At 38.8% G+C, this 18,821-nt stretch overlaps 1 protein-coding gene across 4 annotated transcripts in view; it reads right to left on the minus strand.

Moving 5' to 3' along the window:
* Positions 1 to 18,821, minus strand: part of ebf1a (EBF transcription factor 1a) — a 125,539-nt gene that overhangs the window by 20,369 nt on the left and 86,349 nt on the right. For all 4 annotated transcript variants that reach the window (XM_042738346.1, XM_042738344.1, XM_042738343.1 and 1 more), the window contains exons 9-10: positions 12,984 to 13,114; positions 11,891 to 12,017 (exon numbers count right to left, since the gene is read on the minus strand). In XM_042738346.1, the coding sequence (XP_042594280.1) occupies positions 11,891 to 12,017; positions 12,984 to 13,114 (258 nt within the window). The remainder of the gene's footprint in view (positions 1 to 11,890; positions 12,018 to 12,983; positions 13,115 to 18,821) is intronic.

The raw sequence follows: 18,821 nt of genomic DNA on the forward strand, positions 1-18,821 counted from the left end.
GTTCCAAAAAACACAAAAGCAAAAAGCAATAAAATGATAGCTAAAGTATCAAATATTATGTTTCCTAACTAGCTGCCAAAATATCTGTATCAATTCCCACTATGCCTTAGCAGCTTGCAACCACAATGCACCACTTTATGAATAAAACAACACTTGAGCAGTTTGTGTGAATGGATCATGTCTATTTTTGCAGTCAGTGCAATGGCACAACCTTCATGGAAAGCTTCAAAAACTAAATGTGAGCAATGAAACTTGTGACAGATTCAACTGCATTGCAAACGCTATAGTTTAACAGCATTGTAACTCTGTGCTTGTGTTTCAGGTTATATTCCAAATATTCCAGGTTCAGAGCAAGCTCAGTTCAATAGACAGTATTGGCAGCATAATGTTGATTACCAGAAAAAGTTATTTCCACATGTCCTTCCTTTTCCTTGCAAAAATACTTGCAATGGAAGTAAATGTTAATATAATATATTCACGGTTTCAATGTTACAGCTACAATAAAAGTAAATAATAGGCATTAACATGATTTTAATGTGGAGAGGATTTTCTTGTTTGTTTTAACATTTGTTTTTGTCTGTTTGTCATGTTTCTGCTTTATATATGCGTGTGTGTGTATGCATGTATATATATATATATATATTATATATATATATATATATATATATATACATACAGTTATTAAATAATAATCATTTATTCAGTTTTTAATAATTATTAAATGATAATTTTATAAATTATTATTATTAATAATAATAATAATACCAAAAATTTACAAATTGAAATTATTATTTGTTGTAATCAATATTATATGGTGAACACATAATGTTTATTAAGCTTAACATACTGAACTCAGAATATTCCTTTAAACACAAATACACATACAGCTAATATCACACATCAGAAGCAGCCAGATCATTTCACATATAAGCAAGATTAACACAGAACTAAAAGGCACCTTTTTAAATTTGCTGTGTCCTTAAACAAACTACAATAACAAATAATTCTGAATTCAACTCCCTCTTCTGTTTTGTATACATAAGCACCAGTGATCTGCAAAACAAATCTATAGACCTCCGTTATGAGCAAATAATTAAATTAAAGTTTTCATTTCTGTAAAGCGGCACCTCCCACTCCTCAGAGGCCCACAGACAGCTTCACGAATGCTCACTGAGGACTAAGCAATAAGATAATATTGAAAAAGGAACCCGATCTGTGTGATAGGGCCAAACATCCTGCACGGGTGGACCACATGGTGCTTGGCCCAATGTTTTTCTAACCTCCCTGGATTGAGTGGAACTTTCACACTGAGACAATGGGTCTTCCTCCAGATCTGTGTTTATCTATTGTGGTGTTAAACTCCAGCCCTCAGGGGCACATTCACACAGAGCCCTTCTGTGTTTCACTGAGAGAGAGTAAGAGATATACAGAGAGATATATTTCAGCAGAGATACTTGATATTTGATATGCAGCATACAGAAATGTGGTCCCAAAAGTAGAGCCTGACCGATATATCGGTTTGCCGATTTTATCAGCTGATATGAGCCTGACGCCGATATATCGATGTAAAATGCTTGAAATGGTGTAATTACTTAGTTTGTCCAGAAGAGTGCGCTCCATTGTTTGCTACTGGTGACCTGGATGAAACGCTTTAAAGCTTAAGTCTATGGAAAACCATTGAAACTTTGAATGGCCACATCTCCGTAACAGCACAGTGGATCCGCACCAAATTCAGCTCGAGAAACCCTCTCGAACGCAGAATCAAGTGTATGTCTAGAGGCCCCCTTTCGAATGAGACCACCCCCTGTCAATAGCCCCCATGTTTCGGGAGTTACGGGTTGTTAAATTTGTGGTCCTGCGCCTACCAATCTAGCGATCCGTGGTGGCTACCGATACACGGAGGGTGGCGTTCGAGAGGGCTCCTCAAGCTGAAGGAATTTTGCCAAATCCGCGGTTTTCCCGTGCAATTGGGCTACTTTAACACTGTTGTTGCCTGGTGTTTTTCATATCTGCGGGTTTAAGCGATCCCAATAATGTGATATTTAGCCCCTAAAAGGTGAATTTTACCAGGGGAACCCCACCAAAAACGTGTATTTTACCTCACCAGAATGCAGTTGTTACCAGGGGATCCCCCTCGAACCATGATTGGGGTAGTTTTTGGCTAGTTTTGAGTAGCAATTGGGCGGGTTTTGTTGTGAAAACCAGGCAACCCTGAGCTGAATGGATCGCTGAATTTGGTTGAGATCCGCCGCCACGTTCGCAAGATAGTGACACCAGCCAACACTTTTACTTCAGTAAGGAGGTCTTTTGTTCAGGCAGCAGGATTCAAGTGGTCTTTTTCGACCGTAAGTGCCTCGCGAAGTGGACTTCACATGATATTCCGCCATGATTACAGTTCCAAGGGAACATACATGTTACATTCAAAGGGCATTAAAGTGCGTGAGACGTGTATTTAAATTGTATTTATTTACAGAGGTAAATTACGTCACACTTCACACTTCTCTAGTAAGTTTCGTCTGTGTGTGAAGACAGTCCCGCAAATCCGTGAATGAATTTTCCGAAGTGAAATAAACTTCAACTTTGCTGTTCAGTGCACTGATATCAGACTAATTTTGGTAATAAAGTTTATTGTTAAATTGTTAAATGCTCTGTCTCCATTACATATCATTGTCACGTCATTTTAAGTGTTTGATCAACACATTTGAGTGATCACTGCAATAAATGTGTTTATGTATATATATTCTGTTTATGTATATACTGAATTCTATATATAGTACCAGTCAAATGTTTGGACACACGAATGGGAAAGTGTCCAAACATTTGACCGCTACTGTACTATAATATACACAAAGAATATCGGCCGATATATCAATATATATTTTTTAACTCCCTAATATCGGTATCGGCCCCCAAAATAACCCATATCGGTCGGGCTCTACCCAAAAGTATTAAGACATGAAAGATTAAGATTAAAATCTATGAATTTCAATGCATTAGATAACAAACACCTAACCAAGTAGCATCAAACAAATGTAAAACTTTACTCACAACTGTTCTTTCTCTAACATCACTTTTCAAGGGGATTTTTTAGTGGACGTACTGACAGGTTCACACAGGTTTCATATCAGAATAGAGTTCAGAATGTAGTTCATCGATCCACTAACTTTTGACGAGTTACAAAAGAGTTTTTTTTTTTTAATAATTTGACATTTGACAAGTGTCAAAATACTTTTTATATTCAGTCTAAACTGTATATCCATTGTTTTTATCATAAAGTGTGCTATCCTATTTTAAAATAAATGGCTTGGTTTAAAATTCATACAATTTAAAGTGTTCCGATCAATTTTGTAGCCACTTTATACTGGTTTTAAGCTGGGTTTATACAATATATAAAAGTGCACAAAATATATATTTTAAAACATTTGCTAAACATTTATCAAATAATTTAGAGATTCTATAAAACAAAATATAAACAAAATATTAACAAAAGTGTCAAATGTGTCAAAATGTCTGTTATTTTCTCTCACTTTGGTGATAATTGCTTGATTCAAATAAGCAATGGGGATCTATGTTGTCTATCCTTTAACTTTATCATACTTAAACAACTATCAGCACTTACAATGAGCAAAGACAAAGAAGCACAAGTTGGATGTAATAGTCAGGAAAGAGGCTAAGATCTTATTTTAATACTCAAATACTATAATAAAATGATTTGGGTATGTGACATAAGATACCCAAGAGTCCCTCTAACAGTTGTTCACTCTTCACACGCACTTTCTCCCTCTCTTATTCTCTGGACTGACCGCCTTTCTTTTGCCTGAAGCATGAAATCTCAAACAGAACAGAGGAGGAGCAGAAAAAATAGCAACTGAGGACTGGAGTCCTCTGGCCTTCAGTTAATTGTCTTGCTGAAGATGGGGGAAAAAGAAAAAAACAGAAGTGTAACAGCCTCTCTCTCTTCCGGCCTCCCTTCTGTTTGCCCTGTAGGCCGCAGCCTGGACGTTTCCTGAGGGAGTTCACCCAGCTCCCATCAGCTCCACAGCTGAGAGGACAGACTGTGGGCAGCCTCTGAGTGCAGTGGAGTGGATTCAGATGGCCAAGGGCCCAGACAGAACCAGACCCCTGGAGCCCAGAACACAAGCTGTGCCCAGCCTGGCTCTCCTCCACTGGGGAACAGGGGCAGCTCTGACTGTACATCGATGCCTCTTGATACAACATCCAATGGCAGGTGGGATCTACAGCTTTATGAGAACATGCAAATGCTGGTCCAGTATCTGGTTTTGACATGAAGCCTGAAATGCGCATTGAAAAGAAAGAAGTTATTTGTGAAAAGCCAGGCTGCATCCCAACCAACTCTATAAAATGTTATGTTTACTTTTACAATAAGCCGTTACTTTATTAGAAAGTGGTTGACATTGGCTGATAACAGAAGACCTCATGCGGCGAGACACAGCAGGGCTCAACGACTCGCTGATTGAGAGGTGGCATTAACCTCGATTCTCTCGGTTGCAATGACCGCCTGGATGCACAATCATTCACGCCGCACTGTGATTGACTGGCTGTTTACTTAAAGAGCAAGACGAGAAAAAAAAACATTTAAAACAATCCCGGAGAATGATGGAGAACAGACCACAGCTATCGGCGAAGGAAAGAACAACAAAAACAGTCGAATGTGACAGAATGATTCAAAGCCGCCCTGCGGCTGACAATACATCATATCTAAATAGGCTTCCTGTAATCAGGTCTGTTGGTGGTTTGGAGACAGGGATATGGAAGTGCAGACCGGTGCAGAGAGCAGAAGTGGCCCGAGTGGAGCATGAATGGGGGCTGGGGGGAGCAGATTGCAGGATATCGTAATGGCAAAGGAATGGATGGAGGCTGAATGAAAGATTGTGTTGTGCAGTATTACAGCAGGTCTGACATGGAGGTAGAGGAGAGAGTGAATGGAAGAGTAAAAGAGCGTGGGTTGAATGAACTATGGAAAGAGAAAGCTGTAGCTGCAAGGTCTGGACAGCCACCAGCTTCTGTGGCTTGAAGACAAAATGACGCAATATTCGCAACACATTTAACTACTGTAATCTGACATATTTCTGGGTGAAACAATATAGTAATAGGTACAGATATCATCCAAAAGTCTGGGGTTGGTAAGATTTTTTTTTTTTGGAATTAAATTTCTTTAAAATGCTATATTTAATGTTTTGAAATATTATTACAACTTCAAATTAATGTTCTATTTTAATATACAGAAATGTTTTGTAACATTATAAAAGTCTTTATGGTCACTTTCGATCAATTTAATTAATTCTTGCTAAATCAAAGTATTAATTTATTTCCAAAAGATCAATCTTACTGACCCAAACGTTTTAACCTTCGTGTTAAATCTATAAAAACATAAAAAATAAAATAAAATAAAATAAAATTTAGCCAGAAATAATGCATGCCATGGCTTCATTGTATCCAACAGGACTTGAATAAAATTTTGTAAAGCGATAACTGGTTAATAATATTTTTCTCTGACTAAACAGTTACATCATCAGAAAGTTTCTGGGTTTTTTTTTGTTTTTTTTTCAAATAATAACAATAATTAATGATTTGTGAGACATGGACCAAGGCTGAGACAATTATTACCAGAGCTTCAATTTTATTATACATATTTTGTCTTAAAAAAAAACGCATGCAATAAAAGCTGTAAGAGCTGGTCTTGAGAAAATAACAACTAAACTAATTTAGGAGTGAATAATGAAGTGGCTGCTGGAGCAGAACTTTTATGAGGGTCTAGACAGGGAACATTTAAAGTATGTCTCTTTCAAGTGGACCCATGTGCTAGCATAATGAGACTCGGGCCGTGATGCAAAGCACCTCTGAGGAGGGTGTTGAGTTAATGTGCTGATACAGAGATGGATTGGCCAGATCTCAGGCTAAACTGTACTCTGCCACACTTACAGACATCTGCACATGTTTACTCTCCTTCATTGCTATTGATTTTCACATACTGTACAATCCTCTCACCAGCCGACTCGATAATGCACACTTGCTGGGAAAGAGACTGTGAACTGATCAGTTAGCGGTATAGTGCTACTAATTTTATATAGCCTCTGAACGCCCACTAAAAACAATGATGCAAACATTTCATGGACACGAGTCCATGCAATTCTGGTATATGTCACAAATCAAAGTGACATTGACCGGTGACAGTATATACTGTAAGTTACCGCAAAAACAAACCCAAACCCTTGAGACCACACAGAGAAGAAAAAACACCTCCTGTGCTGGGTCATGGAGTGAACTTTGCCAGAAAGTTTGAATAAAACAGTGTATTTTGAGAGATACACTTACACCAAACAGGGAAGTAAAATCCCATGAGCTTCTTCATTTCCGGAGCCTCTATGTCCTATTTGGTGTGTAACGTTGTTTACCAAACCATGCACAGCAGACCTGTATATTTATAGAGAAACACCTTTCAACTGTCCATGCACTTGTTTACTTTTACAGTTCCAGAAACTTGCAAGCTGCGGTTTCCATTTCTTTCTGGGCTCAGGGAACGGTTTCACGACAGAAATAACACCGGCCAGCACCCAACATATATGATAGAGTTGGTTTCATGTCATCACAGATTCATTGCAGCTCTCCAATTTCATACGTGAAGGAGAACGAAAAGGTTACGTGTGATGTCATGAGCTGAAATAAAATCTACAAAATCAATATTGAAAAGAGCAGAATATCTGCCATATACCATGCCATCTCGTTACATTTACTGAATATAATCAATGTAGGCAAATACTGGGCCGTTACGGATCTAAACGGAGCCCCTGGAGGCGTAAATTGAACGTTCTGCCTTGCGAACAAAAGAAAAAAAAATATCAGTGAACCTAGCCGATTTTCCAAAAAAGGAAAGCTACAAATGCATTAACAATCGACAGCTCTCCCTTTTCTCGTGAAGATGGGATCAAAACTAGTAAAACATATCAGCAATAAATAAATAAATGAACAACAACCACTGCTTGAAGGATTCCTCGCAATCACACAGATCAATGCTCATTGAAATTTCATGAAGGCTCAGCCGGATCACTTCATATTTCACAATAATAACCACAGGCCCGCAGGGGTGAAGAGAGGAGAGGAGGGGAGGGGAACGAGCCACTACTAAAAGACAATACTATGAGTGCTGTCAAAAGCAGATGGAGCCAGTCAAAACAGTGCGTTTTAAAATACCTTACACCACCAAAAAATCCCACACTTAATATCTCGCACAAAAGCCCGAGGGCAGAATGTGGGCGGCAGTTTTTAGACGGTATTTGTGGCTTTCCTGTTTTTGAGACCAGATGCTAGCGCTGAGCTGCTGGTGGTAAATTGAATCAGCTGACCACACATAGACCTGCAGGGCTAGAACAGTATCCCTGGCTGACGGAGCAGAAAGGCATGCTGGGTAATTGGTCTTTAGCAGAACCTTTTAACAGGCACTTGTGGGCTTTGCACAGAGCTGTTAATGTCAGGGTGGTAATGTTCTGTACATGTTAGGGAATGGCAGACTCCGTTTTACACTCACTCTCTCTCTCTCTCTCTCTCTCTCTCTCTCTCTGTTTTCCCCAGAGCTCTCTTTCATTCAGGTGTGATCTCATATGCTGTGGATAGGAATCGATAGGCTCAGTGGCAGGGTGTTCGATGCCTGCCTGAATTATTGCTTCATTTCTCTCCCTATATAGATGAGCCTGTTTTTCCTCAGCCCTAAACCCACGCCGGGATCAATACCTTACAATCTCATTTTTATCCATTTTTCCATAAACCCAGTGATTGCGTTTATTTGGAAAATCCGACAAGCTAAATAAGGCATCACTTTAAGATGGGGGAGAAAAAATCTTGGAACCTGTGGCCATAAAATGGATGACTTGTTTTTCTTGATCGTGAGCAGAAGCTTCTAAAAGACAGAGACATCTGTGTGAAATGGCCCACTGAAGACGCCCCGCTGTTGAGCAAACCAATTGCTCTATATCTTTATGACTACAATCTCCACCATGCAGAGGTTTAGCAATTTAATTGGAACGGTTATCATTGATCACCTAGTGTGACCCCATTTGTCAATAGAATTAAAGAGACTCATTATCAAAATCGAACGATCACTCAGCCCACTCAAGAAGAAAGCCTCCATCAAATCTAGTGCTTGGAAAAAAAAAATAAGTTGGTGACTATGAATGCATAAAGGATTTACATTTACAGGGGGGTCCAAAAGTCTGAGACCATGTAGAGATTATTATTTAAATTAACATTTAAAGGTTTGGGGTGAGTAATATTAATTAATTTATTTATTCATTAAAGAAGTGTAGTCAACAGGAATGCATTCAATGTACTGAACAACATTTAAAAAACATATATAAATTCTATACAAATGAACTTCATATCAAAATAATACCCAAAAAAAACTCAAAAAAAATTTCACAAAAAAATTAAAAAAGAAAATAAAAAAAACAAAAAACAGAAATAATTTTAAAACAAGAAATGTTGAACACAATCTTGATGAGCACCACATCAACAAAATATAATGAAGAAAGTTAACTGAAAATTTAGCATTGCCATTACAGAAATAATTTACTTATAAAATATATCAAAATAAATAAAAGTGTTCTTTTAAAAGTATCATTTAGGATTTTGAATCATTAAAAGAGCAACAATGTAAAACAAATACAGTATGAACAATCTAAAACAAATATGAAATATTTCTAGGCCATTAATGAAAAAAAAAAACATGTTTGTGTTTAAATTAAAGCGCAAGTTGCTTTTTGGATTATTCATAAAATAAAACAAAAGGATGAGCAAAGTAAAAATTAAAATATTCGGAGCTTCAACCCAAGCGCTGATATAATTTTATATCAAACAGATTTTTCCTTGTCGTCTCACACTTTTGGACCCAACGTCCATGCATTTGCATTAAAAGAGAGGGTGAATGCATGTATAATGTGAAGTCTGGCTTTCCCTCAACTAAAGTGACAAATGCCTCCCGTAGACTTAATCATTGGGCAGGCGTAGAGAGCCCCCTCTAATGTGATCGAGCAGAGTCTTTTAATATCAGGCCTGATGGGTGCTGTTCAGCCCACTGGCCTGCATACTGAGCAGCAACCAATTGCCTGCTGAACATTTCAAGTGATTCATCAACACCTCCAATCTATCGGCCGCACAGGGCTTCACATACGCTCACTGGCAGATAGCATTATAACTGTCTCTTTCCCTCAAAAACTGACGGAAAACCCCTTTGACGAATGATGCAAACATGGCAATCTGGTGAGAAGTAATACACAACCAAACATGGAAATGCATTTGTTGCAGATGAATTGAAAGGGAGGGTGTGAGAGAGAAAGTAGGGAGGAATGATCCATCCCTCTTATCTGCGGAGTGCCATGCAGGATGGGTAATGTCCCAGGCGGTGAGTGTTTAATTGTTTCTGACAAAAAATATAACTGCAGAGAGCTTCTGGATGTTTAATTGCAGAGGCCCAGTAACTGTGGGTGACATCACTTTGACTGGGCCTTCCTCATTAAAGCTTGGGTTTGTTAAAGGGGCCTTAACTTTAGCATTCCAGCAATGCAAAAAAGTGCCTGGTGAGTTGGGAAATGATGGCTACACACACGTTACTGAAATATGCCGTTACTTTTAGTTAATTTCTCTCTGATATTGACTTTATTCCATCATTTCCAAACTGTATGGTTTTCATTCTTCCATAGTGTAAAAAAAAAATAATCTAATGGTAATTTTTCCATTCAGTTGAATTCAGTGAATGGGCACTTGAGCTGTCAAGCTTCATACCTTAAATATGATATCTTTATGTGAGAAACGGACCAAAATTTAAGTTACTATTTACTAAAAACTTATTTGGTATCATGTTCCGCAGTTTTTTTTTTTTTTTGTTATTTTACATGTTGCATTCTCATTACTATAGGTACTGTTGTCTAACTCTGTATCTACTTGTAACACAATATGACAGACAGACACAGACACACACACGCACACTTTATAGTGCTTTTGATTATTTGAGCTTATACCCCATTTATTGTAGTTGCACGGAAAAAAAACACCAATCACATTTCCCACAGAAGAGTGAAAGTCATGCGTGTTTGGAGCAGTATAATGGTGAGTAAATGATGACAGAATTTTCATTTTTAGGTGAACTATCCCCTTAACTAAAAACTATTGGCCAGCCAGAGGCACAGTTCACACGAGCATGTGCCAAGAATCCTAGAGAATCTGAGACTTCTGAAATGAGTGAGGAATCCATTTACTGGGTGGCTGCTGGGTTCATAATCAGTGTGAAGTCAAAGCCAAAACACAGCTCTATCAATACAGACGGAATGGTGTCAAATATAATCAGTATCATAATTTACTCATAAAGACAATACTCTAAAATCATGCATGTGGTACATATATACTTGTGAGAACCATGCATTTAAAGTAAAAAGCAAAATGAAATGAGTTTTTCTTTTTTTTTTCTGAAAGGCTTGTTTTTTTCTCTCCACCATGGCTGTAAGGGATGTTCTCCAGGTACGGCTCAGCCTTTCCGCATGGCTGTGTGGTGTTTGAGCGAGGCAGCATCAGTGCACCATTGATTTAATTAGGTCTCCATCTCCTCTGCCTGACAGAAGTTGATTAGAGGTGCCAGATGCCCCATGTGTAATTCCACTGCCAGCTGCCACATAGCTTTGCCAATACTCTATGATTAGTACCCACTGGCAACTGAGCAAGGCACAGGTGCCAACTGGAGCCAGGAGAGAAAGACACATACAGGCTGATGTCCCACTGCAGTAGTTGGGACAGGGGGACAAAAGGAAGAGAGACGGCCCAAAATGCTTCAAACTGAGGAGAATTGCATGGTGGGGCCAACCTGAGGGCTGGGCGCCACTTTAATGTGTGTGGAGACCGACAGCTCTGCGTTTGGTCTCTTATCATTAACAGCATTGAGTTTCAAACTGAGTTTGAGTGCTGTGAGCATTAAAACGGCACATTTAATCAAAAGCTTTCTTGATGGTTATTAAGCTTGAAGCTTTAGCAAAAGGGGCACATCTAGAAGTGCAGCCATAAAACGGGGTGACCATCTGCCCTCTGTTTTGGAGGGTGTGTGGCTGAATGTGTGTTTGTATGGTTGTGTGCGAACGTCTAATTCCCTCCCTCCACTCCTCCCCATGTGCTCGCTGAATAGGCCATGAAAAGAAGCCAAGTCCAGAGCCATAAACCCAACGAGCATACTCATTCACACCCACGAATGCACAGGCATATACATAGACACCTACTGAGCCAACAATACCCACAGCTGTGCACTGTTTAAACCTATTGATGAGACAGGCCTTTAACATTGCTCCCTTCAGCGTTTTAACGCTCTTCAGAAAAGCTGTGCTTGTACTTTGACTGCAAACTCTAAATTTAAACGAAAAAAGCTGCAAGATCAGCGAACAAACTCTTCACCTCTTCCACCACTGATTTCATGTTGTTTTACCATTAGATTCCATCATTCACTTCCATCATGTGCTTCCCTTACTTCTGGAACTCCTAAGTTAATTACTTCTCGTTGGCTGAACTCCCAATATGTAGAGTGTACCGTAAACTCATTTTGAAGCCAGCAGATATCACAGGTGACCTCTTTTTCCTCTATAAGATAAGTCCTACATTTCCCTTATCTGTGCAGGCTGCAGGATCTTCCTGGAGTTCGAGGCAGAGCCATTTGTATTAAGCTGTGTGCTAAGGAAATAGGTAGGATTCCTCTATGGCGTACGTATCTCTCTACAGGAAGCACTGGCTGACATACTCAACCCAGACCGACGAGAAATCAAAAACAGTTGAAAAGGAATAAGACATGATGGTTGTACGCAGCTGGCTGAGTACAGCTAAGGGTGCTTTATGTTATTCTTACCTGTGTAGATAAATCTGCCCGGTGTACCTTTGCAGAACTGCTTTGACTTGTAGGACAGAGTGACCTCCACAACCCCGGGAATGTGTCTGGGAGGAGTCTGAACTCGGATGGCATGAGGGGTAATGAGCTGAAAGAGAAAATAAGAAGTGTTTGTTTTTTTTGGCCTTTTTTTTTTCGTTGACAAAATAAAACAGATTACATAAGTTGAAATAAGGCAACAAAATATTAAAATAAACACAATACAATGTGTATGACCTTTCAAAGGAATCTGAACTGATCACAACATTCATTTTTAACTTTCGTGATTCATTATTTGGTCATTTACTTCCAAAAGATAAGACATTTTTACTCAATTATTATTTTTAAATATACTGTATTTTTGACTCTCTTGTACTGTAGAACTAGTTCACAAAAATTAAAAACATTCATTAAAGCTACCCATGTCTAATTGCTACCAAACTAGCTGAGCTGTATTGTATTGTTCTCTGATTAGATTGTGATTTGACTGCTTACAGTGTTTGTGAAACTGTGCTCAATACCTTTTGAAGAGGATCTGTGCAACTACAAAGCAGCTGCGAGTGCTCAGTTTCTCTGCAAACGCTCTGTCATATTCAAAGCCAGCAGCTCTGGTGCTGCTTTACATGGCTTTAAACTGTCCCTTTCATTGCTCACTTAGCTGGGCTTTCATATGCCAGGCACTGCTCTTCTCACCTCTCAGATAAATATGGCATTGTCAATGAGAAGCTTTTTATAGAATTACCTCTTTCATCTAGCTCTTCCCAACATGAGCAGTGTAGAAATTGAGTGAGTAAAAGACCAAAACAGATGGACTGGGTGACCAAAAATGAGAACAGAAGCATTATGCCCATTCAAACTGGCACGTGTCTTTTCATATTTGTACGCCAAGTGGATTTTGAATGCATCTTCCATATCAGGCATATTTGTTAATTAGGTTGCTTAACTATTTTAGTTAAAACGGTACATTCATTGCTTTTTCTTTGTATTCAAATTCAGTTGTGATTCCCAAATCTCTGTTGTTGTTTTTTGGCATGGATCTATTTTTGGCAGAAGTTTGCATAGAAAGGTAACTGACCTCACTCCAGACCAGCATGGTGCCAAAGATGACCTGTAGGCCGTCAAAGAAGTTATCACCAATGATGATGACTGTGGCACCCCCTGTCGTCCAGCCTTCACTGGGGCTGATGGCCTTAATGCAAGGGGTAGCTGTTTTAGAGAAAGCGGAAGAGGAAGAGGAAAAAAATGAGTAAGCCAGTGGCTGTATACAATAAACAGCTAGTTAATCTCGAAAAGGCATTGGCAATATACATTAATTATGACTATATGCATTTGCCTGTAAACATCAAGACACCTGTAAAGTGATAATACATAAATAATGTCAAAAAGCATCAGAATAAACATCTGTAAGCAGCCAGCAAATCATCACTAGTGTGCATTACCTGTGACATAATTTCATGCACAGACTAAATACTTAGGAAATAAATCTAAACCTGTGCAACTGATTTCATCCTGATTACGGAGATAGATTTATGAGCCGCACTCTATTAGGAAGCTTTAGGCACAGCATAATGACAAGTGACTGACTCATTAGAGTCGTCACATATGATTAGACTGTGGCCATTCCTCTGCACCCTCCCCATATGCTTCCTGACAGCGGCGCGAGCATGAGAGATGACGCCTGCTCACCGATCATTTATCTCAATCTACCCTGTATAGTAGCATGATTAACTGCTGGGGTTGCCTGGAAATCACCTGCAACCTCACCCTGATCATCTCTAGCTGTGTTTTGGGAACATTAGATTGTCGCCATCGCCACATGAAGGAACACGACTCGAAATCGGAGAGTGAAGTGGAGTGACAGCAATGTCTCCTCCCCACTCAGTGTTCTGTAATGAATCTGCTCCAGCTTCACTCTTATTCTCAATGGTGACAGAAACCCCACTCCATATCCACTCCATAGTTTAAATCTGCATTGTTACAGCTCAACTGTCAAGTCTCTCTTTACCCTCTTCTCTCTTTACCATTGGTTATCGATTTAAGAGATAATGTACATTTAATAAACATATATAATTTAACAATTTGATACAAATATATATATATATATATATATATACACATATATGTAAAGAGTTCAGATAAAAAAAGCCTCTAAGTGCCATCTGAAATTTTCATCTAAAATATCACAGAGCCATAAAAGTGAAATAACTGAACATAAACATAGGAGCCTGAGAAAAATGCTAAATTTAATACACCCAACACACACACACACACACACACACACACACACACAACACACACACACACACACAACACACACTTTTATATTATCCATTTTTATACAATTTATATATATTTTAATATATAAATATTGGAAATTTAATTGTGCATGCTCATTTTTCCCAATTTTCACATTTTGATTGCTTTACTGTTATCTAATGCTCACGTAGTTATTTTTTTTTAAAAAACACAAACAATTTAATAAATTTAATTCATTATTGCAATTAAATTAAAATTAAATACATTATTATATTACAACATTTAATTACATTGTTAAATGTAAAAATAATAAAATAATGATGTACAATAAAAAGTTGTAAAAAAAAAAATCATTATCATCAAAAAAAAAAACAAAAAAAACTATATTATTTAATAATGTTTTATTTAGAAATTATTTAGTCAAATTAGTATATCCCATATCATGAAAATAATCAGCCAGAATATTACTATTAAAATCATATAATAATAAGTAAAATCATGTTTGCACAATTTCCATATAGTTGTAAGGGTGATGCATTAGTATGATGAATTTTGATTCAACTACAAAATTCTGCATTGTCTATATTTTGTATATTTTAGCTATTTTATTTTCCATCTTATCTCTGGTCGTCCCCATGCACACTCATGTTCATCTGTCATTTATATAAATGGTTTGTTCTTTTGATATCGTTATATGATGTATGCAACTTATGCATTCTGGTCCACAGACGCGCAGACTCGGTTGACCAAACTGAGAGCACGCAAAACAGGGAGACAAGACACAGAGTGAAAGCCCCCCTGGTGCTCTGCTTATAAAAGGCATAATTCCCCTCCGCCTTTGTTTTAGTCATGGACATAATTAATGAAATCTGAGGGTCAGGCTGGAAAAGATCAGTCAGTGATGAGTGTACAATAGCAGCACTCCTCCCTCCAACCCCTCCTTCCTTCCCCTCTGGGGGTGGAAGAAGAACACGAATGCTAATTCCGCTTGATTATACACACACCTTTATTAAATATTACACTGACCCCGTGTGTGCACGAGGAGGGAGGGGGCCAGGTGCGAGCGCTTGTTTTATGACACTCGTGCAAATGTCATGAGCGCCGGAGTTCGCCAGGCACAGAGAAATCCGGAGTCCTTACAGCAGTCGATCAAAAGGCCAGGCGCCCTGGGACATTCTGAGAAAACAGCAGCCAGCCATAAAAATTCAACACCTTAATGAGTTTAAATTTCATTTCAGCGCGTTGAACTTTGGCACAGGATTCTAAAGATCGGTGTCTCACTGAAGGCGCTTTAACCGACTAATTACTGCTGTTCTAATTTGCTGCTGGATTTAAACAGAAGGAAAAGACACGAGGGAGAGAAAAAGGAAAAGTAATAGTCCTCGGAGACAGAGAACAGGAGAGTCTGTCACGGGTGTCTCTGTTGTCTTCTGTGACTCTGGTAGAGGGACTGAACACACATCCTTTAACAAGCGTTACACACTGCTCTGACTGTAGGCAGGACCCCTGGGCGAGGGTGGGGGTCTACACTCGATGCTCGTATGATAGTGCACCTAACTGAGGCAGACGTGCAGCGGAGGCAGATGGCCTGTGTGCAGGAGGTGCTCAGTGCTGCTGATAGAATCTGAACTGAGATGAGACAATGCAGTACTCACCACCACAACACAAAAAGCTGGTGTGTGTCAGCCACCGGCGATGCCCTGGGAAGATCGAGCATAGATAATAGCAGGGGAGATGGAGAGTTTCAACAGCAGGGGAAAATAGTCTGGGGAACGATGTTGGGGAAGCTAAACTGTAGTTTGTGAAGCTATAGTGCAATCATGGTACCCTCTTGAAAAAGCAGTTATCATCACTACAAGCTACAAATGAATTGAAGTTAGCTACATTAATGTTCCAAAATTTGAAGTCGGTAAGATTAGTAAGAAATTCTTTAATACTTACTAAGACTGCATTTATAGTTAAAAAGTATAACATTTATTTTATTCCTGTGATGGCAAAGTCTGTTTTATACTGTAAGTGTGTAATCATTTTTGGGTGAGTTTAAGACTTTTTATATCCATGTTAAATATAGAAATGTTAAGTAATAATATTCCAAACTGCAACACTGTACAGTGATGCATCTGTGCAAGACCTTTATAGTCTTGCAGGATTCGTATCATATTTGCAGTGTCCTATTGAATGTTTTCCTGAAGATATATTGCATATTAAGTACGGAATTACATATTTTAGATTAAGGAACTTGATTTTAAAGCATTTCAATGACCCCAAATATACAAACCAAATCTCCTTAGACCAATCAAAATATCACATATATTTTGTGTACCAGCCATGTAGTAATTTTCAGAAGTGAAGTAATCCACTTTGCGGCCTTGAGGACTTCCCCAGCTTGTCTGTGGTCTTTTTTTTTTTTTTCTCTGAAGCTGTGTTGTGGGTGACTGCTGGGCATAATGCAATTTGGCGGCGTGATAAACCAGGAGAGATGAAGAGGAACGGTGGAGCAATCTGTGATGGTAATCTTGGCCTAAGACGACTCTTTTGCAGGGTGCTGAAATTGTGCATGGATTAAGCAGATGGTGGAATGTGAATCCATCTGATAGGATTAAACTTTGGTGCCTCCTCTGCCGCCATCTGTTCCCTTACGCTCGCTCTTACACACATCTCAGATACAAGCACAATAGCTTTCTCTTCCACAAACTAACATTCTCGAGCCCTGCAGACACCTCTTTCCACCACAGTGCGTTTGTGACATGACCTCACGTATTGGTGCCCTCACTTTACCCTCGTCTTCGCAGCCCAGAGCAATCAACACACATGCACGCCATATCTGACAGGACAGGCTCATTAGCTGGAGGGGAGTGGAAATGGTTTAAAATTGACACAATAATGGACAAGAGAAGCTGAGCAGGGGTGAGAGAAGGGAAGTGTGCTGCTGGTTATTAGAAGGCCATATTTTGTGTTGATTTTTGAGGAAAAACTTACAGAGTATGGAGGAATGGATTTAAATATTGTAAAATTTGTTAAATAGATTGGGAGCGGAAAGCATTATTATATTAGCTAAAAAATAAATTTAGCATTACATCACTTGCTCACCAGTGGATCCTCTGCACTGAATGGGTACCGTCAAAATGAGAGTCCAAACAGCTGATGAAAACATCACAATAATCCACAAGTAATCCACATGACTCCAGTACACTCATTAACATCTTGTGATGGCACCCATTCACTGCAGTGGATCTATAGATGAACAAGTAATGCTAAATCCGATGAAGAAACAAACTCATGTACATCTTGGATGGCCTGAAGGTGAGCAAATTTTCATTTTTGGATTAAATATTCCTTTAATAAGATCATACACAAGGGGCAGGGATGTGTAGCACAGTGAATGAAAGGTGTTTCAATTTCGAGTGGAATTTTGTTATTACAAGAACTCTGTATTGAATTTTGGAGCTCTGACATTGTTTCTGCATTGTCCTCCAAGAAAAATATATATATATGTGCATGTCAGGGTTTTATATTAGACATAATGAGGAATTACAATATAAGCCTGTCTGTCTCTGGAATTATCCTATACTTTCTTTTGGAAAAAAGAGAAGGAAAGAAAAATAATAAATCTCCACAATTTTTCAAATGTGTCCAGTCTTTAGAAAACTGACTTTTTTAATCTTCTCAGTGCAGTGGAAACTGTGCTTAAACACTGAAGATGTCCCCAGGAGAATAGAAAGAACTTAATCATCATCAGCATCATCATCATCATTCAAATCCTCAGTTTCTCATCATAAATAGAGGTTAACAGTCCAACTGAAAAATATGTTCTTCTCTAGAATCATCCCAAACATAAATGAGAAAATGATTGGATTTGATTGCGGCTGAGGATCAAATCAGTGCTCAAATCATGTCCACATGTTATTAGACAGATTTAGGAGGGCCGCACAACAACCTGCAACACTACAAGAGGACAGCAGATAAAGCCACACGCCATTCAGAAACTAAATGCTCAGAGCTTAAGCCTTAGAGGTCTCATAAGACACATGTTCAAACCTATAGAGAACAGGCCACTTGGGGAATGCTGCATTCACTGCTCTTTTCTTAGCCCTGGTGCATTGTTGGTGCTTTACTGCACAGTTAGTGTTGGTATGCTGTTTGTTAGTCAAATGAAAGCACGGTTAGCTCAAACCACCTGTAATATGTCAGTGGTGAGACTTGTTGGCATTAACAGAGTCATTGTGAGTTGATTAAATGGTCACAGTCGTCTGTGCTCAACTGCACCCCGGATCATTAATAATGAAGCGTTAAAACTAGTTGAAAGTAGTCTGGAAGGGTAGTGTATTGATTAAAGCTCTGAGCTGGATGAAAGGTTTCAGGTTCAAATTCAGTTATACTAAAAAAAAAAAAAAACTTTTCTTAAGGTCCTGGCACAAGATTTTGTGACCAAAAAGGTCCATTGTCAGTAATTAGTGATGTATGAAGCACAGCTCACACATAAGTCATTTTAACAAAGCAGCTTTCTGTTACTCAACAAGGCAAACTCAGCATGACCAACTGAACCCGATGTGGAATCTGCGTGGGGAAATCTTTCACCTCACGTAAAATTCCCAATCGTACAGATTCCTGTCGAAATTACTGTGACAATGTGTTGAACAATGGTAAATGTGACTGC

Source organism: Cyprinus carpio, chromosome B14 (assembly GCF_018340385.1).
Source record: "Cyprinus carpio isolate SPL01 chromosome B14, ASM1834038v1, whole genome shotgun sequence".
In the NCBI taxonomy this organism is placed as follows: Eukaryota; Metazoa; Chordata; class Actinopteri; order Cypriniformes; family Cyprinidae; genus Cyprinus; species Cyprinus carpio.